A 25,155-nucleotide genomic window follows, 5' to 3' on the forward strand; every position below is an offset into this window, starting at 1 on the left:
TAGTGGGAGAGGGCCGGGTTAAATCATGAAACTCCTGGGCTGAAATGAGGTCCCAGCGCGGCCCTGCCCACTGACCAGCAGTTTGTTGGTGCAGTCCAGTTGCCCCTTCTCCGCCGGCGAGATGTCGAAGGGCGTCAGTCCCATGCTCTTACAGATCTTATTGCAGAGATGTGAGTGGAAGAACAGCGCCATCCCTCGCACTCCTGCACAACAACGAGAACAAGAAGAAGAGGGGAATTTATTTATACAGGACATTTCAATATCGGAGCGTGGAGTTAAACCTGCAGCTGAGTGTTTTCTCTTCAAGTTTTCTCTTCATTTTATACTCACTACTGCCACCTCAGGTCTTATGTGTAACTGCAGCTTCTATGTTAAGCTCGTACATGACAATTCGGACCAGAATTAACACGTTTCTGAGTGACAGTGCAGGATTTTAGAGGCAGTTGTGGTGAGTCTGAGCTCATTCTACACATTAGGACATGGGGGAACATGTAGGAGGAGGAAAATACACAATTTTAACATTTTTAAACTCTGTATAGTCCCTTTAACATCTTAGTTTTAATGCCAGAGTAAGAACAGACCAAACTCTCCCTTTGAGATTCTTATTTTAGGATGTCTTGTTGAGTATCGTGGCAGAAAATACGTTTTTCAAGAAGTCTGGTCTCTCTGGTCTTTCCCACACTTATTTATTCAAAAATACTGACAGGTTTGGTATCCACGTGTAGCAGGAAAAGCTGTGACCGAGCTGACGCTGTGATCCAAATATGGTCATTTCCTTTGTGGGAGACAGCAGCGGCTAAAGACGGGAGAAATATACACAGGGCGCATGTGTAGACAAAGAGACTAAACTTTAGGGCCGTTTTCATTCCACTCTTTAACATCTGCACTTTAGTTGCTCCATAAGACTCCACACTTTACAGGGTTGGACCAATCAGTGCCTGATTTAATAAGCTTTAAAACAGACACACAAATAAAGACGAAATTTGTATTCTAACATTTGTTTCCAATTAAAAACATTCAAAATATTAGCATCAAACATAACAAACCATAAATTGAATCCAGACATTATTTTGATTTTGTTGCTCATAATGTCTGCAATTTTGGCCCTTTTATGCATAAAGTGCCTTATTTCTATACAAAAACAGGAAACTTTCTACAGGAAAATCTACAACAAAAGCCTCAGATTGATATCGCTGAGTAAACGTTTTCTCCTTTCACCTGCAGCGTCTCGTCTTAAATGTGGAAAACTTTCCTTTTGTCCGACATTACACGACGACAACATTACGACGGCAGAATTACCCAAGTTCCCGTCTCCGAAGTCCGTTCCCTTCTCCGTGTGGATCTGGGGGTCAGTGTAGAGGTCGCCCACGCCCTGAATGTCCACCACGATGAGCTGGTGCCCCGAGCGCTCGAAGGAGAAGTGACTGAAGGCCTGTGCACGGGGAAAACACGAGTCGAGTCACAATCTTAGCCAAAGCACAATTGTTTCTGAATAAACGAGACTCGAACCCGTCACCTGTGGCGTGAGCCTGATGTTGTCGTCGCGCACGAAGCCGGAGTTGGAGTTGTATTTGATGTACTTTCCCTCGATGTAATGCTCCAGGTGGAACAGAGGCTTCCCGGGTCTGTTCATCATCTCCACCACACACATCTGCATTATGTCCACCTGGGAAAAGCAAACCACACACAATCAATCTCCAGAACTCGGCAAGGGCGTGGGTTTGGGGTCAATGTAGTGGTGACGCTCACTAAACAATCACTCAACATAAAGCCCTTTACAACAGCCACATACTTTGTTGCAGTGTTACTTTCGTCGACTAAAATATTTAGTCTCAATTTTAGTCAAAGTGATATTTCTGCTGACTAAAATTGGACTAAAACTAAATTAAAAGTTTCTCATGAGACTAAAACTATGACCAAAATGTCCAAATATTTTAGTCAACTAAAATAAGACTAAATAAAAATGAAAAGAAGAGACTCAAATCATCCAAACTTCTATTGACAGTGTGAAAGAGCCTCAGATCATTTACAGTCACTACCAAATGAACAGCTCTGAGCTTTGTTCATGTGGAGCAGCTCCTTGAAGCAGAGGAACAAGATTAAATATGATTAGAAAGAATATTATCAATGCAAAGTCGACTAAATTAGTCTTAGATTTAGTCGACTAAAACTAGACTAAAATTGAAAAGATTTTTTGGACTAAATCTCGACTAAAATTAACCTCTTAACTCCCGCCTGAACAGAGAGCATTTCCTCCAGTTCAGCTTTACCCAAATCCTGTTGGCCAGTGTAACACCTCATTTGAAAGCTAAGATCTACACAACTCATCTAAATGGATCTTTTTCCTCACGTCATCAGATATTTTTTCCATCTTTTTTTGAGAGGGGGTGTTCAACCCATTTTTGTAACTTTTTTGGTAATTTTTTGTCATTTTTTTGTCCATTTTTCTGTCCATTTTTTTTGGTCTTTTTTATGTCATTTTTTGGGTCACATTTTTTGTCACTTTTTTGTATTTTTTTGTCTTTTTTGGCACATTTTTGTCACATATTTTGTCATTTTTTTGTCAAAGTTTTCTCACTTTCTTTGTCACATCTTCATCATTGTTTTTGTCTCAGTTCTGTCGCTATTTTCACACCTTTATTCCAGAATTGGGGTAAAGCCAAGCTGGAGAAAATGTGCTCGGTTCAGGTGGGAGTTAAAGGGTTAAACAACATTATAGTCAAAAGACTAAGACTAAATTAAAAGTATGTTGTAAAAATTAACACTGCTTTGTTGCCCCACTGTATCTGTTTTTGCCGTTTCTGTCTGTGTTTCCCTTTAAGGACACAAGGGGGCGCCTGCACAACACAACATGGCTTTCCTCCAGCCTCCCACTTCAAAGTTCAGGATAATTTTAGTAAAAGAAACACTTTTTCTGGCTAAAATGAGACAAAAACTTAATTAAAAGCAGTCAATGACACAAAAACTATGTCCAGTGATTTTCAATGACAGATAAACTAAACAAAGAAAAGAATGGACTAAAAATACACTGTTTGAAAAGCCTTTTATGACATAAATTCACTGCTAAAGCAACAGGTCTGTGCTTTGTCCCTTTAATAGTAGTGAATTGCCCAAACAGTTTCGTTACATTCATGTGGACGATCTCCTGACTCATGTGGGCGTGGACGGTCCGTGACCTATGACCCAAACAGCTGAGGTTAAACCAGGTCCAACAGGAGACCGAATGAAACCAGACTGGGCTGTAGTTTAAGGGGCTTAAATGGGAAGGGGGTGGGGCTTAACTGAGAGAAAGAGACAAAGAGACAGAAGCTGCGAAGAATAACAATGAGCTAAAACAAAGAGAGCAGCCGGCTTAAGGCAAAGGTAATTACACAGAGCTTAAAGCCATAAAATCAACAAGGACCGACTCTACGGCGAGAGGCTGCAGGCGAGACTTTAGCGGGAGAAGACAGACAAACATGAGGGAAAATAGTGAAACATCAGAGAAACGAATCTTCCTGAGTCCAGACGTGCTATAAATAGTTGCACGATGTGGATGAGGAGAAGGTTATGGGTGAAATCCTCTTAGCCTCGCACTGATCAGGGCAAATCTGGGTCATCAGCTCCTTTAACTCACCGAATTCTACAAGAAAACTCTTTATATATGGGGACTTTTGGGCAAGTTAACCTCTTAACCCCTCAGCTTTACCCACATCTAAAAGGTCACCATCCACAGGCCCTGAACAAAAAGCTAAGACCTACAAAACTGATCTAGAAGGATCTTTTCCTTGCATCGTTGTCCCTTTTTTGACTTTTTGTTTTATTGCTTTTAGGTGCATTTTTTTGGGGGCGTTTTCATCACTTTTTCAACCACATTTGTGTCACTTTTTTATGCCTTTCTGTTGCTCTTTTGTCACTTTGTCGGTTTTTGTGACTTTTTCATCCTTGTTTTCATCCGTTTTTTTGTTGCTATTTTAACACTTTTTTCCAATAAGTTTTTAGATTTGGGAAAAGCCAAAACTGGAGGAAATGTGCTCTGTTCAGGTGGCAGTTAAGAGGTTAAAAAAGGTTCTAAAAGCACAATAGAACCAAATACATATAGAGACACCAATTTGAACCTTTCACTAAACTGACATAAATATGACAAAAATGTATTGCAACTTTTTATTGGTCATAAAAAGTATTTATGCATATAAATTACCTATATATTCAGCAACAAATCCATGGTTTTATTTTGTTGATATATATTAGTAACAACGGTTTGTTCAGAGGGGATGGTAAGTTTTTTAAAAAGACCAAGGGCCAGATCTTGTGGTTCACAGCGCAGGCTGTAGAGCAGACGACTGCGCAGACGGGTGGTGCTCCTTACAATCTTCAGTGTCATACCTGGCGCAAAAAGTGGGCAGGACAGGAGGGGGGGACAGACTCGCATTGCCATGTTGTGGTGCCGCCCCCTCCCCATGCTTTCCCCAGACCTAAGGAAGGCGGGGGTTTGCGAGGGGGGGGTTCTCTTGTACACGCGTAACATGCACGATGCAGCGCAATGTTTAATACAGATTAAAGAAATAAAGCTGTCCCTCCGCTGCTGCAGATCCAAGCTGAGCGGGCGGGGACAGAGAGGCCTCGCGTTGGACATCGTTAGAATGTTCAAAGTTACAAAATGTACAGGATTTCATTGATCAGAAACTGTCATATCGGCTGCGGAGGAGTTGCAGAGTTATGCAGTAGCTGCACGAAAACTGTAGCATATTGGAACATTTGTGCTACAGCTGCAGGATTCTTGGAGCGGCTGAACTGGAAAGAAAAAAAATCGCTATGCGCCCTGTAAAATGTGCTTCTTTCTTTTGGACTGAGCTGTGGCTACACAAGGAGCTCCTTAAAACTCAGATCAGACCTGGTGTTGTGGCACTTGAGGCATGTGTGGTTTATTTAGGCGGCACGGTAGCGCAGCGGTTAGTGCTCTCGCTTCACAGCTAGAAGGTCCGGGTTCGATTCCCACCAGGGACGGGGCCTTTCTGTGTGGAGTTTGCATGTTCTCCCTGTGTCTGCGTAGGTTTCCTCCGGGTACTCCGGTTTCCCCTACCACTAAAAACATGCACAATAGGCCAGGATGAATGTGTGTGAGTGAATGTATGGTGGTGGTCAGAGGGTCCGTTGGCGCAGACGTGTGTAGTCGCGAAAGCGCCTCTGACAGTCTCCCCCAGGGGAAACTGAAGCAACAAACGTAGCTTTCCACCACTGAGTATGGAGTGAATGTACAATTGTCTCATGTAAAGCGCTTTGTGACTATATGTCTGTGAAAGGCGCTATATAAATAAAGATCTTCTTCTTATGGAAAACTGTTGTTTTGGTGTTGTGTTGTGGTGTTGATCTACTGTATCAAAGTAAACCTGTGTGTAACCGACGCTCAAACAGACTTTTCAAGGCAATTTCGCTTTTGTTTTCAATTTGACGTCGATTCTAGGCAAGAAGACAAGGCAGAGCGATTTTAAGAGGAACATAATGTGAAGGTTGCCATAGAAGAGCAGCTCCGAGGGCTGCTTGTGATGAACCAGCCTCAGTCGGCCTCTTTTTCTTAAATAACGCCCTCTCCTTGTTTGCCGCAGCCTTTAGCGGAAAACCTGCACCAGTCACAAGATCTGGCCCCAAGACTGTAAAGTTTGGAGAGTTTTTAAAGAGTTTTTATGCCGCTTCCATATTTGGATCACAGCATCTCGGTCGTCTTACTTGCCATACGTGGATACCAAACAGGCCAATATTTGTGAATGAAAAGCGCGGGAAAGACCCGTTTCAAACATATAAACAGCTAAGATAGAGCCTGATGGGACGTGTGGAATGTCCTGTACCTGTTTGGGAGGCTTGTGCCTGTTGTACTCCTCGCCCCAGAGCTTCGCCTCCATCTGGAGCCGGACGTCCTCGAAGTAAACGTCTCTGTTCACCGTCTCCATGTAGCGCTTCACCACGTAGTTCGAGGCCGACTTCCAGTTGCTGCTGTGGGAGAAATTTGACAACTTCTTCCTGCAAATGAGAAGAACAAAAACACGAAAAATGAGCCGGTGTGGTCAGAAACGAAGTCAAGCTATTTAGAGTAAGTGCTTTTGTAATGAAGAGTTCTTGAGGATCTGCGCCTTACTTGAGTAGGTCTAAATCAGGGCTAAACCAGGGAGAAAAACAAGACTAGACCAGAGCTAAACCAAAGCTTAAACCAGGGCTAAACCAGGGAGTAAAACAGGACTAGACCAGAGCTAAACCAAAGCTTAAACCAGGGCTAAACCAGGGAGAAAAACAGGACTAGACCAGAGCTAAACCAGGGCTAAACCAGTAAGTAAGTGCTTTATAAGGTAAGATAAGCCTTTATTGATCTCACAATGGAGAAATTCACTTGTTACATTCAGCTCTTGTACAATTTGTCATTGTACAACAACGAAACTGTGTTCAGGTGTTAGTCCTGAGCCACTGCGACTGAGCCACACCACCACTGTGGGCCAACCTGACCAGCATGTTTTTGGAGGTATAAGGGAAACCGTAGCACCCAGAGGAAACCTGACTGGCTTCAGTCTCCTCTGAACCTCTGAAACAGTGCTCCTGGGTTTCTCCTTGTTTCAGAGCGTGGTGTCCTGCACTGGTCAGCTCCTCCTTCATCTGTCTCTTGCGCAGCCCCCTCCGCTCCACAACAGTCTTTCACCATTTTCTGGGACGAGCTTAGTAATCAAGTCATTATCGGGAAAAAAAGCACCTGATAATGACCAGCGTTCTATACATTATCCCGCTTATTATACGGCCATTTGCCAAATGAACACACACAACATAAACTTTGTACACTTTTATGAAGGCCGAAAGGTTTTTTTAATGACTTCCGCGACAAATAGTTCCCAAAAGTTTGTGCGTCGCTCGGCAACGTTTGGCTAGGCTAGAAGCAGCAAGGCTAGTAGCTAGCCCAGCTACTTAGTTGAAGGCGCAGTTGGGGGTAAGTTGAAAGTCAGACTCACGCTAACTTCACGAGCGATTCCCCGACTTCTCTGGCAGTGACGGGGACAGATATAGTGTCGCTAGTACGTACGCTCGGAGTGATATGAAAGCACGAACTCCGTTGCCATTGGCAGCGTCATTACTTTTTTCAGAGGTCCTTTATCAGAAAATAATGACCGGTAGAACGTTGGGAAATCCCATTCAAATCAATGGAGCTTCTACTTGCGTTGTGAAGAGCCGTATAATAATCTGTTATGTTCTCCAGTGAACGTCCATTAACCAGAAAAATAGAAGGCATATGTGGTATAGCCCCAGTGAGTCTTGCCCAGATACCTCCTCGTTTGTCCCTTCCTTGTTTCCTGTAGCGCCTCTTGTGATGCCTCCACTGTGCTGCAGCTGTGGGCGGCTCTTGGTGCCTCTTCAGTGTCTCAGAAGAAGAAATGTTTAGGTCTCAAATGGGTTTAGCTCATAAGCTGCTGTTTGTTAACTTTTAAAAAGCTTCTTCTTCTGGACCATTATGGACTTTTTCCAGTGAAAAAAAGAACCTCCTCAAAAACAAAAACAAGAGAGAGGGAGGTTGCTGCTTAAACCAACTTTCTACTTTTACTCCACTACATGAAAGATGAGATGAATATAATACTTTCTAGTCCACTTCCTTTCATAAAGGCTCCAAAGTAAACTGTAAATTTGTGCTTGTGTTTTCTTCATTGTAAAAGCCTAAAAACACACACTCCAGAACAGTAGGTGGCGCTGTGCAGATACACTGACAAATGCCACTGGCTCACAACATGTTTCTAAAGCCACAAACCTTTTTAAACTGATGTATCTACTTTGAATACTTTAGTTTTTGAAGCTCAGACATTCAGGAAGTGGGTTCGAGCCGGTTCTCAGTGGTCCACAAACACGATCCCGTCAAAGGAATGTCCGTCCACAAAACTCTGGATCAAACCACGACAATCGCAGCTCTGATCTGCACTTTTGATTCTGCAGCGTCAATAAAACTCCTGCCAGTGAACACGACCCACCAAACACCGACCGACCGGGCTGAAAACATGCAGGCAGACGATGGTAGAGGAGCCACGTTTACTCAAGTAACAGTATTGTTACTTTAAAGTGATTTGAGGAGAAGTGAAATTAGTGAGCCTCTACAGGAAGCAGAAAGTCAAAAGCAATTCTTTCTAATGTCCTTTTAAGTCCAGGGTTTCCCCTTAATATATTAGTTTATGGATGCCCACCATAGTATTTTTTTTAGCTGCCATTTGTCAATTTTCTGTGTCTGACACCAAGAGCCCAGACCTCTATACGTGCTCAAGGAGGCGCATGTTATTTTAAATGTTGGAATCTGTAAAGCTCTTTGTGATACATGCCTGTATGAAAAGCACTTTATAAATAAAGTTTGATTTCATTTAAAGGTCCTATATCCTGCAAAATCGACTTTTTGGAGCTTTTAGCCAGGTTGTTGTGCTATTTCTTTATCATCATGCTAGCGTGTGTGCTAGCGTGTGTGTTAGCCATTTATGAAGCTGTGTTGCAGATGTCAACTCCTTATAACTGCATTGTGACGTAACTTCACGTATTGCTGTGATATTTATATTTCTTTTACCGCTAATTTTGCATGGGCGGATTAGCTCGGAGAGAGGGGGCGGAGTTAACTGAATCGAAGCGCCATGCCTTCCGCGTTTGGAAAATACCCCCAGAAAATACTTCTCACAAAAATGAGTACCCCATAGTGGTAGAGGAACAATATACTGTATAATATAAATGCCTATACTTTACTTAGCGTCTCCCCTGCGTGTCGTCTGTTCTTACCCTTTTATCACTCAAAATAGTGTTGATTTAAACTTAAGAATTAACGTAGTCTATTTTAAACAGAAGCGCCACTCGGATCAGCTCAGGAACTCGTGGGTCAAGGCTCAAAATGCGGAGAATGTCGTGAGCGAAGCGTCTTCAGACCGGTCTAAACGCGGCGCATGTCCCGGGGCTTCGTTGACATTAAAAGTCCCGGATATTTCTGTCGCACGAGGCCGATAACCTCTGTACTTACGCTCTGAAGCACTCCCGCATGGCGCCTTTCCCGAACGGCTGCAACAAGGGAAGAAATCAATTCAATCCAAGACACTTCGTTAATTACACATCGATGTTTTTGTGATCTTTACCTGCGACGCCATCTTGATGTGGATCTCGTCGTGAGCCCATTCTCCCTTCACCGCGTTGTATCTGCAAGATTTAAAGATATTAACAACTAACTAAAAACATGGAAGGCGAGTTTTAATGTTTCTCTAATGATAAAGTTTTATTTTTTATGATATATTCCGATGAACTGATGGGTTAATTCCAGTGGTAAGTATGAATCCCAGTTTAAGGGCAAGATGCTGCACTCAAAAAGGTGTTAATTCGGGTCTGAAGTGCCGTCAAGCTTAATATAGAAGCTGCAGTTACATGTATGACCTGAAGTGGCAGTAGTGAGTATAAAATTGCAAACTTGCATCTAGCCCCTTTAACCTCTTAACTCCCACCTGCACTGATCCCATTTTCTCCAGTTTGGCTTTAACCTAATGAAAAAGCTTCTTGGGAAAAAAGCACCAAAACAGCCACAAAAAATGAGAAGAAAACAAGGATGTAAACGCGACAAAAAAGTGACAAAAGCTCAACCAAAATATGACAAAAATTCAATAAAATGTGACAAAAATTCAACCAAAAAGTGACAAAAATGTGAAAAAATTCAACAAAAAAATGACAAAAAATCAACAAAAAAAGACAAAAATTCACCCAAAAAGTGACAAAAATGTGACAAAAATTCAACAAAAATGTGACAAAAAATCAACAAAAATGTGACAAAAATTCAACCAAAATGTGACAAACATTAAATAAAATGTGACAAAAATTCAACCAAAAAGTGACAAAAATGTGAAAAAATTCAACAAAAAAAATGACAAAAAAATCAACAAAAAAAGACAAAAATTCACCCAAAAAGTGACAAAAATGTGACAAAAATTCAACAAAAATGTGACAAAAAATCAACAAAAATGTGACAAAATCAACAAAAATGTGACAAAAATTCAACAAAAATGTGACAAAAATAAAAAAAAAACATACAAAAGGTGACACAACACAGCAACAACGCGAGGAAAAAGATCAGTTTTGTGGGTCTTAGCTTTCAAATGAGGTGTTACACAGACCTATATAATGGCCAAAGAGGACAGAATGCATTTGGGTCAGGCGGGTGGTAAGAGGTTAAAGCTCAGATGTTAAGGGAGGAAACTATAGCTAGAGATAGAACTGAAATGGATGGTCAATCCTGCTTTGTTCTACATCTGTAAACATTTCTAAAGTCAATAAAGTCATTACGTTTCGAGTTGCACCAGTCGTAAATGTTCTTATCGCTTTTACGACTCGTCTGTTTGAAAGCAGGTCATGAACCGAAGTGACTCATCCAGAAATATCACTTAACATAAATCTCACCAAAGTTTCAATAAATGTTTGAAAAATACTACACTTTTATGTCAAAAATGCAAAAAAACAGTGCATATTATATTTCTTCCTTTACAAACGACCCATCAAACAGAGGAATGTCAATATTCAAATGCAAATCGGATAAAAAGGAGTCAAAAATCTTGAGCTGAATGTGAATTTTTGCATTTTTTATGAACTTATTCAACAACAATAGTCAATCAATGCCAATATTTCATAAGTAATTCATAAGTAATGCCAGTTTGAAAAGACTAAACTCGATTTATCATCACATTCTTGTCCCATGGGGCTCGAGTGTCTTTACAAACTGCTGCCTCAGCGCTGGAAAACATTAGAGCGAGGTTTTACAGCTGGGTCAGACAGATATTACATAAGACGTGGACTCACTCTCGCTACAGCCGCTGTAGTTTATATAATAGAGTAAATTTAGACCCTCGGAGGACGTTATGAGTGTGATAAACGTGAATGAATGGAGAGAGAAGATTCTGACATGAGAACAGCATGTACTGACCCCCTTTGGACTGATATTGGGGTCATATTTACAGCATTAAAGCATCCGAAGCAGAAGAACGTGTGGAAACTGAAGTCATTATGAGCGAAAGGGACAGAAGTCTGAGGGAAGAGTCACGTAGGGAACAACATTTAACTTTTAATAAATGATTTTGTTTATTCAATGACGGCGGCGCAGGCTCAGCTTGCTGCAATCTCAGCGATAATCCATCTTGATAATTGTGACAATATAATCTATGTTTTTTTAAGTATCATGATATTTCGCAGCACAATATACAGGCCCGATCAGTTTAGGACTGTCATACAGATGAAAAAATTGTAAACGTTCACATTTTGCATGGTTGGAGCTGAAGAAGGTTCCAAGTAGAACTTCAATATGCAACAAGAAGAAATGGTAATAAACTAAATTGAATAAAGCTTTTCTTGAAAACATTAAACTGAAATAGTCTGTTTTTAGAGCTGATCAAAAGTTTAGCCTTTAGAAGATCAAATCTGTGCAAAAATGTGGATTCAAGCAGAGCTGAAATATATATCGTTATCGTATTGATATCGAGATATGAACATTCAATACATTAAAATCGAAAAAAAGCGAGATTTTTTTTTATATTTAGAATTTTATTGGAAAAGGATTACATTACAAAAATATTCCATCATTCCTATTTGCATTGTAGTCCTTCTCTTATTTTGTATGTAAAGACATACACATCAAGAAACGGAAAACAAAAACAAAATTAATACATCAAATGAAAAAAAAAAAAAATAAATAAATAAATAAACCGGGAGCTTAGAGTCAGCTTTATATCCCCCCTCCTAACCAAGTTTTGAGCCAAACCCAAGAAAAAGCTAGATATAAACGATATAGATTTTCATCAATAAATCTGCACTCTTTATTATTATGTTTTTATTTTTCTGGAAAATGCTTAGTTTTCACCTAACCCATAGTTATATCGTATCGTGTCGATATCGAGATATGAAATTCTGTCCAGGTCGTCCAGCCCTAGATTCAATGTCATTTTCTGTCGGGTTTTCACTGTCATGTCATCCTGATGGCAAAAGAAAAGTCTTGTTTTGATTGTGGTTTGTGTTGCTCAGCTGCATAAGCAGAGCCTCGCGCCGTCACTGCTGAGGTGGGACGCATTATGGAAAAACAATGGCCTGTTCCTTTAAAGAGGGATGAAAACAAGGTGTAAATGGGAGCATTTTTGTGCATATTTAATTAACCAACGTTGGGGAGAGGCAGTCATGTGCAGTCCCTCCAAATCCAAAATATCCCCTCTCTGCCCCGGGAATCATAAATCAGAGCTCACTTGAAACCTACACACACCGTCCCAAAGAGGATGGTTTGATGATCGTTAAATGTGATTCCTCATGTCTTGTCTCTTAAATGTCACAACTATCACCACTAATGCTACTTCATCTTAAGCAGAATCTAGTTAATGAACGTCTCTTTTTGTTCTACTACTGCACAAATTCCTTCTCATTCCCAGAGCAGCTGTTCGCTCTCCAAAGTCTAACCTCTCTGTCTAAACATGTCATTTAGAATTTCCCAAATCAGGAGCCGGATGGATTGATTTACTCCGGCAGAGAGTTACGTATCAACTCGTCTAAGCTCAGGTAAGAACAAATCTCATTATGGAAAAACAGTGGCCTGTTCCTTTAAAGAAGGATGAAAACAAGGTGTGAATGGGAGCAAGATAAAGAAGTGGCTTAAAAAAATGGTGAAAAATTAAACAAACTGTAACTGCAACTCAAACAGTCAATCATAAATGCTGCAAATATTGTGGCATTGCAACATTATCCCGTCTCCATGGAGTGCTATTACATGTAAAACCCACTAACCCTGTAGTTCAGAGCTCTACAAACACCTCCTGAAACACATGTGATCACACTCCAGGGTTTCCTCGATCGTTCCTGCTCCTGAGTGCATGTTTCCACTCTGCTCTGCTCCTGTTTGCATAGGGCTCGTCCAAAACACCCGGCAGCTTTGCCAACCATTTACAGAGACAGGGAACACCGTGTACTTCTACTACGACTCACTCGGAGCAGAGAAGTAGGAGCGTCGGGTTTCACAGAGATGAATTTAGCAGCAGACGAAAGGATACGTGTGGGATGAGTTCAGCAGCATTTTGTAACGACGCAGAATTACGTGATAACAGTACAGTTTGATTTCATAATCTTTAGGTGCGTGAGTGATACACAAAGTTGCGTTTTTCTCTTTTTTAAAAGGGGCTAGAAGCAAGTTAGCAATTTTATACTCACTACTGCCACCTCAGGTCATACGTGTAACTGCAGCTTCTATATTAAGCTCGTGCATGACGGCACTTCTGACCCGAATTAACACCTTTTTGAGTGACAGTGCAGGATTTTAGAGGCAGATGTGGTGAACCGGTCTGAGCTCATTCTACACATTAGGACATGGCTGGAATTTTAGCATTTTTAAACTCCCTATTCTCTTTAAAATTCAAATATATAATTTCACATGCCGCTAGAGGGAACTGCGGGCTAATTGAGCAGCAGAAAGGAAGCTTGGAGTGAGCCAGAAGTGGCCACAGCGAGAGGAACAAATTCACAAATGAGAGCTTGAAAAACGTGCTGCCGGGAGAGGTTTGTCAACGGTGCAGTTACGACTCCAGGATCACAATGGATTTAGTGATTTGGAGTAAGGTGGAGAGTTTGGTATGTTCTTTATGCTATAGTTATCTGAACTAGTTTGTTGTTTATGCTTCATGTAGCCAACCATCAATGTGCTACGTTAGCATACCGTATGCCTATTTAGCCTGTCGTTATTTTCTTCAATAGCCATTTTTTGGCTTATACTTATTGTCCGGAAAGGTGTTTTTATTTCATTATTTCTAAGTGCTTTACAACTGCTTAAAAACACACCGTTATCATAAAGTGTTGCAATAAATGTCTTCGCATCATAAAATAAGTAATAAGGCACAAAATATATCGCAATACGTTAATAGGTGGCATCACAGTGTTCTAAAGGCCTATAATATCATACAAAGGTACATTTATTTTGTTTTATAGGAAAGAGATCATGGACCCATTGACTGATATTAATGATCATTTTTGTAATTCATAAATGTTCCTATTAACTGTAATGCAGTTATGTTGTCTATAGCTCCAAAACAAGTCAAGATAGAAGCTACCAAGCTGTTCCACGTTTTCCCTATTTAAATATGGTTACGTGAAGTGTAGTATAGTGGAGAGAGGGAGAGGCTAAATGCTAACGCCGTCTGCGCTGTGTTTGCGTGACTGAAGGCACGGGTGAAGATCAGACAGGTCCTAAAGAACTCGTCAAAGCTAAGGTAAGAACATATCTCAGTATGTAAAAACGGTGGCCTGTTCCTTTAAACCTAAACCTTATATTAAAAAGTTAGTTAATGGGTGATGTCATAGTCTTGTAGCAGCTTATTACACAATAAATGAACTAATACATGACTGTTATTACATAATAAAGCTCAAGACCTCCCTCTCTCTCTCTCTCTGTTTGGACAAGTCTGTGTTTCGTAACAGCAGAGACACAGGACCATCACCTTCCTCTCCCTTGACCTTTTGAACGTTGTAAAACATTGTAAAACATTGTAGAGGAAGTGGAGCCGCATTGTTGTAGTTAAACAAAAACCATAACATCATTTGCACAGTGTTTGTCAACAGATAAGATTAGCCGCGTGACCGACTCCAGATACGTTTCTAAACCTGGAGTGAACTTGACGACCCGGTGACGCGGTGGATACGAGCCTCACTTCAGGCTCACTTCAGACTCTGTTTCTGTTTGGCAGCACTTGTGAGTCAGGTGATACCGGAGCATAATCAGGTCACAGATAAGCCGTCCAGCCGGACCTCGAATCCGTACACAGAGTTCCCTGAGACTCGCAACGCCCCCTTTTAACTTAAAGCTCGGACGTGTAGGATTTTATACAGATCAGCACTTCAGCACACCTCAGAACACATTCTGTCTGACGGGGCCACGAGGTCGAGATCAACCTCAGATCAGAACTACATCAGGTCTCAAATATAACTGAACTGAACTTAACGCTTAATTCTTTTTCCATCATTGTGAAGCACAATTCACCGAGCCATGGAAGTAGGGCTGAACGATATGGACAAAATTTCATGTCTCGATATTTATGCCAGATATCTCGATAGGATATGATATAACTACGGGTTCAGTGAAAACCAAGTATTTTTCAGAAAAACGTAGATCATAACACAAAAGAGTGCAGTTTTATTGATGAAAATGTACATCGTTTATATCTTGCTTTTTCGATATTAATATCTTGTCTGTTCATATCTCGATATCGATACAATAACGATATATCTTTCAGTCCTAGAATAAGTCTAAGGATAATACCAAATTAGGGACATACAGACGGCGGCCAGGCCTCCTGCTGCAGTGGAAACCAGCGTTGAAAAAGTAATCTGATTACTCCTTTTAAAAAGTAACTTAGCTACATAATAGAGTATGTGATTTTGAAAGTAACTAAGTTGGGTTACAGGTTACTTTGCTCGTTACAATTAGCAGCAGCAAACTGCTGTGAGGCTAGTCTTTTGTCCATATGAGCCACTGTAATTTGGGTACAGGGCCATGAGAGGGCGCTATATACAGTATTACAGCAATTGATTGAGTCTAGTTTACTTCACAGCTGTTCACCTCCTGCTGCAGCTGAAAATCAATGGATTTTCCATAAAGATTACAGATCCTGACACTGACATTAACCGCCTCCTCCTGCTGAAGCTTCTGCTTTGCTTCACCTGGTGGGACATTCTGCCGCGCTGCAACTCCAAATCTTAATTGGATGAAGCGTTTTTGAAGCTAGATAACACTTTGTTATCAGCACAGAGTGCACAGCGAACCTTAATGTCATCTTTATCCGCCACAAACTGAACAGCTGATCGTTGTTACGTGGCTGATGGTGCGATGTTTGGTGCGAGCACGTGTGAACATGGACTGAACTAACTTTGGAGTAAATGCAGTTGGAACTCGGGCGGACTCGGGCCGACCCACATGGCGCTCCGGCCTTCATCTGACAAACCCAAGGGTGGCCCAGGTTACCTGTATCGGACGCACGGCTCCGTCTCCTTCTCCTCCAGGTGGAACTCCGCCCAGGGGTCCGGTCGGGCGCGGGCCTTTTCGATGGCGTGTTTCCAGTGGTCCTGTTGTGACAAACAGGCAAGGCTTACTGCACCGTCTCTGCATTTGTTTTCATGCAACGTGCCCGCCTCCTTCTCCTCCAAATTCTACAAAAAACACAACATGTAAGACGCAAGCGAACAGAGCGTTGGAAGAGACTGTGGGTCGGTACGAACTGCGGCGTCGGGAGCTGGAAGAAGCGTGCAGAGGGAGGGGAGGTCAATGGAGGGGAGGGAAGAGAAGGTGAGAGTAATTCAAGAATGAAAATAAAATGTTAAAAAGTTGATTATGTCTTGAACAGGCAAAGAGAAAGGGTGAAGGTTAAGAGAGAGATCAAACCCATTAATAGCAGTGACCTCCTTCTGCCTTGAGTTCAGTCGTCCAACTCTGTTTACGTGCTGTTCCTGCCAATACAATCTCAGTTTCTCCCAGAGCTTGTGCAGATTTAATACTGTACGAGCGATGATACGGGGAGACGGTCATGTGCAGTCCCTCCAAATCCAAAATATCCCGTCTCTGCCCCGGGAATCATAAATCAGAGCTCACTTGAAACTTAAACACACCGTCCCAAAGACGATGGTTTGACGATCGTTAAATGTGATTCCTCATGTCTTGTCTCTTGAATGTCACAACTATCACCTACTTCATCTTAAGCAGAATCTAGTCAAAGAACGTCTCTTTTTGTTCTACTCTTTCTTTCTCAAATTCCTTCTCATTCCCAGAGCAGCTGTTCGCTCTCCGAAGTCTAACCTCTCCGTCTAAACCATGAATTAGCGGCGACTAAACCTCCGTGTAACCCGACCCCCCGATCGGCCTGTGCACGTCCTTCTCGTCTGCAGCGCCACACAGAAATGTCCCGGTTATATTTAGAGCGTTTGGGTCTAAAAAGAGCTGTGTTTTGAACTACTTTGAGCGTGTGTTTTTCTTTTTTTTTTGAGGGGAACAGCGGACGCGACATCTCGCACGTCGGAGCGCAGCGTGTGGTTTCAGAAATGGACAGAAGATCCACGAGGCCAGGAGATACGCAGAGGGCGGGACTCGCAATCAAACTCGGATGCATTGTGTGAATACAAAAGGCATTTTCTCACCGGCCTGGAGACTAGTTCAAGACTCGAGTCGCCGCTGTTCATGGAGAAGTCTCCGAGCCGAGCCCTGGAGATAAGACGAGTTTCCGGATAGTCTCAGTGAAAATGAAGGGGTTGGCCCATCAGTCCTAGGTCTCATTATTCTGAAAATGTTCCATTGAGTAGGGGTTGAAAAATAAACTTTAGGCAAGAGTCCACTGACCTTAAGGTTAGGCCAATGGTTGTATATGGCTCTGTAATCCACAACACAGCTGGGTTAGAGATGTCGGACTAATGGCACCTCTGCTGAATGGGACATTTTCAAAACAATGAGACGTCAGACTAAAGGGTTGTCGGACCAACGACATGGCACCGAAAATGAACAGGTTCGATTTCAGGAAAGTCTCCTTGAGGTCTCCGTGTGGCAATGTTGCAAACACTATTTGTTGTCCCTGCAATGTCTCTGAGAACTGTCGGCTACTGAAGAGATCTCAGAGAGTCGTATGGAGTCTGAGATCTTCTTGAGACTGCAGAGATCCATAGGAGACCATGCAGTGACTACTCACACCTGTTTTTTCCGAGACTACCTGCAGACTCGCCTTATCTCTCAGAGACATCTCCGTGATTATCAGACACTCTAGTCTCCAACTAGTCTCCAGGCGGGTGCGATAGATTAAAGCGGAGATGTTGTTGTAAGAGTGTAAAAATTTATGTATCTACTAGGGCGGTATCACGATTTGGAAAAGAAATACCACGATAACATTATACTTGACGACATAATTGACAACGGACAAACTACTTTTTCCCCACGCTTTGAACCCTGCGGCCAATATGACGCCGCCAACAGGCACTAGAGCCGTCTCTAGCAGTAAACACAAAAGTGAGACGCCTTGGCAAAAGATCATGGCTGAACTTCAAATCAACGCTGCTCTTGGCTGAGGAACGGTAGATGAGTAACTTTTAAAATGATGAAGACTCACTTCAGCCTTTGCTCGCCTGGGGAGCGTCTGAGCTGGAGATGTAGCCACGGATGAGTTACACTTCCACACTGAGGTCGGCTACACTGGCCATTTCTGCCTTTTTTACACGTTTATCACTGCCGTCCCTGCCGCCCTCCCTCTGCCACCTTTCTCCATCCCAGAGAAAGGTGAGACGCCGCACCTTTCTCCAGGATGAGGCGTCTCTTCCTCCTCATCCTCGCCCATGGGCCGCTCTGAGCAGATGCACAGCACTATGAAAACCTGTGGCTTATATTCCAGTGTGGCCTGTATGTGGACAAGGCCACACATTTAGCTGACGCGGATTATAGTTGGACGAAATGTATGGTACTTCGAAATTCCAGCATTACGCCTATTTGGAAGATTTGACTCCCCGACTTTTTAAGCACCTGCCCCTGTAATCTACAGTCAGTGTTTATGCTGCTCTGATTATATCGTGATAACGACATGCAATACGATACGAACCCTAATATCTACATGTAATTCTTTCCCTTATTCACCAGCAGCGTCTCGTCTTAAACTACAAGTATTTTTTTTGATGAAGGAACAACATTGCAACATGATAAAGAGCTCTATATTGACGATTTTACATAATACCAACACACAGCTCTACTCCATTTCACTCTGAGCTGGGCCAAAATGCGTAAAGTGCTTTGGATATTTGTTTTGCTTTGAGAAAACCGATAAGAGAAGAATGCACAAAATAGAGCTGCTTCGTCCAAGAGAAGATGGACTCCAGTTTTTCCAATATTCTCCAAAATCATCCCTTTTTGGAATATGCAGCTCCCATATCTCATATAAGTTAATGTGGTAAACATCATACTGAACAAGACTCACTTCCTTCTGGCTTCAGGAGGTCAGAGTTTACAGTTTAAAAACACAATACTCTTGGTTAGGAGGACGGATGATTAAAAAAGGAGCCAGTGAAGTCTGGGAAGAAGGAAGGATGTGGCGATTAGAGGAGAGAGTCGTAAAAAATAAGGTTATGGGAAAATGCGGGAGGAAGATGGAGGGTTTGGAGGCGGTCGCTGGGTCAGAGAAGAGAAGAACGATAAACGTACCCGAGCGGCCTGATTCACCACGTGGTACTGCCGCGGTGACGCCGACTCCAGCTCCGGCTGCACAGGTGGAACAAGTCACAGGAGGAGCTTTTTGTTAAAACAGTTTACGGACAATAAACCAGAAAACAGGGAATACAAGACTCTTATGAAGCACATTTTCAGCTTCTGGCACCTTCATGGAGGTCATTTATCAAGTGTTTGCACATGAGAAGTGAGTAGCATGTGATAAATGACTCCTTGTGTTGAATCAAATGTCTACAAGCAAATACAGGTGGGAACTTCTTCAATACGATACATGGCTCACGATAACGATAACCTTACGATACGCCGATACTGCAACCAATAACCTACGATTTTTTTTACATAGTATTAATGATATATATTAGTTTATGTGCAGTTCTTGAATAAATAAGTGAATAAATAATCCCTGACTTATGTTAAATGAGTCTATGGATCTGTCAGAGGCGTCACTGTCTTATTTCAAAATAAATGAATCAACCACATTTAATCTTTTTTATAATAATAAAAACTATAATGTGACATGTGTTTGGTCCAAGTGCTTAAAATTGTACTGCTGCCCCCTACTGTTCAGACTGAATTCTTGACCATTGTTGGCCTCTATTGACTGAAAGCACTGCAACCTCTTTAAAGGGATCCTACGGAGTTTAAAATGTTAAAACTAAGTATTAACGAGCTTAATAAAGAAGCTGCAGTTACGCGTAAGACCTGAGGTGGCAGTAGTGAGGAAAAAATGACCAACTCGCATCTCTTTAATATGTATGATGTGAATGAAGCTGCAAAGTTATTTTTCAAAACACTTACTTAACCTCTTAACTTCCGCCTGAACCGAGAGGATATTTTTCTTCACGTCATCCTCACGTTCCATCATTTTTTTGTTGGGTGTTCAACTCATTTTTGTAACTTTTTTTGTCATTTTTTTCATAAATTTTTTATCACATTTTTGGAATTTCTCTTTGTCACATTTTTGTAGTATTTTTGTCAAATTTTTATCAAATTTTTTCGTAATTTTTTTAATTACATTTTTGTCTTTTTTTGTCACATTTTTGTATTTTTTTAGGTAAAATTTTTATCACATTTTTTGCATATTCTTGTAATTTTTTTGTCAATTTCTTGTGACATTTTTTCAACTTTTTCATTAATTTTTCGTCACTTTTTTGTCACATTTCCATCATTGTTTTCGTCTCAGTTTTGAGAAAATGTGCTCGGTTCAGGTGGGAGTTAAGGGGTTAAACTGATCTGTGCTTTCTACTTTAAACAGCACTTTCCACAGCTAAATTTTACTGCGCAACTTTTATTTTATTGGAGTAATATTGGCAAAGAAATTAACTGTCAGATACTGCTCTACAGTACTTGATAGATCTTGTCTTTCAGGAAACCGCTCGTCTCTCCTCCTCCAACCCCCACAGTCTTTGCTGCCTGTGGGTTTAAAACAGCAGCACTTTATGAACAAAGAGACGCTGTCATTAGATTCACACAGAGGCCCTTTTAGGTCACGAACACATTTAAATACTCTATTGTCGACCGCTTTGACCAATGCCGTAAACAGCACTGACTAGTACTTCCTGTTCTGTAGTTTGGACCAGTTCCCTCTTCAGTAAAACACAGCAGCAGATACATGTGTGAAGGACTAGACTTCCTTCTAGAGCTTTAATATACTAAGAACAGTCATCTGCAGTCAGTAAATGTTTCACTCGGTCAGAAAGTGGTGGAAGAAGCACTTAAGGGGAGACACTGCAGGATAAAGTTCAGGTTTTGGGCCAGTAGCCCTTTACCTGGACACAAATTAAAATGCCTAATCTTCACAACAAGGTGTTTAAATATTTCAGTGATTCACAGCTAATCCATAGATTTAAGTGGGACATTGCAGATTGAACAGACTTTTTCTCAAAATGCATTTTTCATCACATTGTCGCAACGAAATCTTCAATTTAGTAGCACCGACAGACTTTTTTCTTCGAAGTTCATGATGCTATGATCGTAGCATTAGCTTTGGGAATGCCCCTGCATTATCAAGGCCTAAACACATTCCTATCGTGGATACAGACATTTTTAATACGTTTTCTTGTCACTGCTTTTAATCCTGGGTGTTGAGGTAAAATAAACACTTCTGTTTGTCTTTGCAAAAGTCCCAGAGTTGCTGTAGCTCCGGTTCACAACACGAGGAAGCTAATCCTACATTTGTTTACATCTGCACCAGTGGTTCAGCTGTCCCCGCCGTACCGACGTCTATGATCACGGATCTGAACACTCGAAATTCCGAGTTTAAATCTCGAAATTCTGAGTTTTAAAAGTCGTAATTTCAAGATTTAAACTCGAAATGAACACAAAATTATGACTTTAAATCTCGTAATTTCAATTTCCCATTGGGCTTTTATTTTTTAACATGGCGGAAACGGGCTTCCATAAACTTGCCTTCCCCTGGTTACTGTGTCTAAAATCGTTGACAGCGGACAGCATGAAGCCAAATAAATTAAGGCGTCACTTAAAGACTTTCCAGCCCAGTCACACTGATAAGCCGCTGGACTTTTATCAGCGCAAACAGCGAATATTGCCAACAATCATCTGACTAAGTGTAAGTGCATACCGAATGTCAGAGAGTGCGTGAGCCGTGGGTGTTTTCTGACTTTATTATTCAGGCGTTATAATCAACCTTACTGCAGATTTAGAGTCAAACACTGAGTTGTGCTTTTTACCACCGCTGCATTTGGAGGACACTAAACTTCGCTTTATCTTTGCCTCGGTGTCATTTTGTTGCAAAGTCGACAATAGCTGTGCCAGCTCCTGAAGCAAACCTCTTCCTATGCGAACTCTGCAGCACAAAGACACATCTGTTCCGCTGTTGCAGAAATGTGAGACCTCTGTTTCTGTCTCGAAAGAGTCTGCACTGATCTCATCTGCTGTCGAGCAAAACACGAGCCAACCGAGAAACAAGAGACATTTTCCTTTGCTGTCGTTGTTGAAGCAGAGAAAGGGGATCCTCTCCTGTCAATCAATAATAATATATGGGAGACACTAATCGACTGGAGAAAGCAGTATTGATTGTGTTAAGGTGTACTTCACTGTCTCCGGGGAAATCTGTCCTCTACGTTTGAACACTGAGGACAAATCTGAAGATCCAGGAAGTGTCTAGATGGATTGAGTAGGGAACCCCGGGGCACCTAGAAGTAGGGATGCACCAATCCGATACTGGTATTGGATATCGAAGCCAATCCTGGAGGCGTTTTATATTGAAATTTCTATCCCTCATACAAATGAATAGGGAAAGCAGGAGCAAAACTGGAAGATGGTGAAGTACATTTTGTCCTTTTCATGACATTTATATGATTTCTGTGGTTTCTCCATCGTAAACACATTATAAGGTGATGTTTAGTGACCACTGGATGTGTATTCAACCAGGGCTAATGCTAATGACTATGGGAAAAATGCACTGGGCAGGCAAATGCTAACGACTATGGGAAAAATACATTGGGCTGGCTAATGCTAACGATTATGGGAAAAATGCATTGGGCAGGCTAATGCTAACGATTATGGGAAAAATGCATTGGGCAGGCTAATGCTAACGATTATGGGAAAAATGCATTGGGCAGGCTAATGCTAACAACTATGGGAAAAATACATTGAGGAGGCTAATGCTAACGACTATGGGAAAAATGCATTGGGCAGGCTAATGCTAACGATTATGGGAAAAATGCATTGAGCAGGCTAATGCTAAGGACTATGGGAAAAATACATTGGGCAGGCTTATGGACAATGAAAGTTTCCCAAACTAGCCGACTTGCTAACTGTTGTTGCAAACATAAACATACAGTAGGTCGAACGACGCTTCTCCTTTTTATTTACATATGAAAATACGGTATCAGTTCCAAATATCCGATACTGAACCAAAACCTGTTCAACAAAAACACAACTTTAACCAACGAAACCTCAGTGAATAATAAACCAGGAGAATTCCACTGCCGAGTTAGTGTGTAGTTTTATAATTTTTGCTTTTATCATCATTTATCTTCTTCTGGGATAGAGGTGAATGTTTCTACTTGACGTTGAGATAAATCCATGTTTCCTTATGTTCTCCTTACCCTGAACTGGAAGCTGCTCTTGGGCAGGGAGCTGGACAGGGAGCTGGACAGCTGCTGTTTGGCGTTGACCCGGTTCTTCAGGTATTCGCAGATCTCTCGCGCCGAGTCGTCCAGAATGGGCAGGATCATCTCATCGTCGTCGTCGTCGTCGCTGACGCTGAGCGAGCGCGACCTCTGCCGGCTCCTCTGGACAGGCGGCCGCTTCGCACTGCCCTCCTCCTCCATCGCGAACATCAGGTCGTCCTCCATGGCGACGTCTGCGGAAGAGGAGGGGAGGGGGGGGGGGGGGAGAAGACCGTCAAAGGTACAGAAAAGGTTAACTATTTAAAAAAAAGAAGGTATTATGATTTTTGTAGATATCTGGTAATCATCTTTATCCGACACTATATTGATCTAAAACAGCTGAAACAAATTATCTAGTAGGTTCACTTCCTGATTTTCATGCCAATTCCCTATAAGCTCCTCCCACCCCATGCTCTTACAATACAAAGAGGGAAATCTTTTTTAAAAATAGGCCGTGCTGTGGTTGTAGCGAGGCTATAGCGAGTGTTTAAACTCTGCGATGAAAGGCTTAAAAAATCCGGAAGTGAGTTTTTAAGCTGCTAAATACAGCCAAAGATGACTCAAAGCTGCGCGAGTGGGTCGAAACAACACTCCAGGGCTGTTTTTGATGGGAGATAAACACTGGAACATGCAAAAGCTGCAAAAACGGAGAATTAAATGCCACAAGATTTTCAGTTTACAAACATTTCATCAAAATCTGGGGAAAATGTTGATATTCAAAAGCAAATTTTACACAACACAACAATAAAACAACAAAAATCTGTCAAATCTGCAGCTGAATGTGCTTGAGTTTTTGCAGAGATTTTACAGAACGAGTCCATAAAAAATACAGAATTTAAATAGTTGAAACAGTGTCAGTATTTCAAAGGAAATTTAGATTTAATGCCAGTTTGGATCCAATTTATTACTTTTTAGGACATTTAAGGTCTTAAAGGAATAGGCCACCATTTTTCCATACTGAGATATGTTCTCACCTTAGATTAGACGAGTTCATGTGTACCTGTCTGGTCTTCACGCGTGTCCTCACTCACGTAAACACAGACGGCGTTAGCATTTAGCCTCTCCTCCAATATAGCTCCAAGCGAGGTGAAGATAGAAGCTACCAAGCTCTTTCACGTTTTCCGCACAGTAAAGTGAAGATATTACTGTGCGGATGCCAAATTACAAATTACAATATAGTCCCTCCTTTTATCCGCTTAGAAAATCCACATTGTTTAATTTTGTGTAATTATACTTTGTAGTGTAACACTTCACGTAACCATATTTAAATAAGGAAAACGTGGAAGAGCTTGGTAGCTTCTATGATCACCTGGTTTGGAACTATAGAGGAGGAGAGGCTAAATGCTAACGCCGTCTGTGCTGTGTTTACGTGACTGAGGACAGGCGTGTAGACCAGACAGGTACACATGAACTCGTCTAAGCTCAGGCAAGAACATCCTTCCTTTAAGTTTTGATCGGGGTTTCCCAAATATGGTCTAAAACATATTCACTTTCCTGTTTTGTCCAATTCTCTTTCCTCTGTTTGTGAAATTGAATTACGCATCTTTTTTTTCTGCATTTGCGGCAATAAATGTAGTAACAGGGCATTAAAATAGCATTAAACTTGCCTTGCTTCTGCCGGTATAAACCCTGTTGATCAGTATTAGGTATTTTTTTATTATCGACCCTGACAGCTTGGACTCTGTTAAGTCTTTCAGATCATTACCATCGAGTGATTCAGAGGAAAGCGAACAACAGCCAAACTCTATTGATCCACGACTGCCTCTGCCAAGCTACATGTGGTTCAGTATAATCGGGCTGCACACA

General features: G+C 41.6%; 1 protein-coding gene across 1 annotated transcript in view; it reads right to left on the reverse strand.

The window, feature by feature from the left end:
* The window catches only part of eef2k (eukaryotic elongation factor 2 kinase), a 36,648-nt gene extending 13,105 nt beyond the window's left edge, over positions 1-23,543 (reverse strand). The window contains exons 1-9 of the mRNA XM_079577318.1: positions 23,287-23,543; positions 19,190-19,246; positions 15,989-16,089; positions 9,105-9,165; positions 8,993-9,030; positions 5,826-5,997; positions 1,517-1,666; positions 1,300-1,432; positions 76-203 (exon numbers count right to left, since the gene is read on the reverse strand). Coding sequence (XP_079433444.1) covers positions 76-203; positions 1,300-1,432; positions 1,517-1,666; positions 5,826-5,997; positions 8,993-9,030; positions 9,105-9,165; positions 15,989-16,089; positions 19,190-19,246; positions 23,287-23,535 — 1,089 coding nt within the window. The 5' untranslated portion in view covers positions 23,536-23,543. The remainder of the gene's footprint in view (positions 1-75; positions 204-1,299; positions 1,433-1,516; positions 1,667-5,825; positions 5,998-8,992; positions 9,031-9,104; positions 9,166-15,988; positions 16,090-19,189; positions 19,247-23,286) is intronic.
* Between the last annotated feature and the right edge of the window lie 1,612 nt (positions 23,544-25,155).

This window comes from Gobius niger (genome assembly GCF_951799975.1).
Source record: "Gobius niger genome assembly, chromosome: 19".
Lineage (NCBI taxonomy): Eukaryota > Metazoa > Chordata > Actinopteri > Gobiiformes > Gobiidae > Gobius > Gobius niger.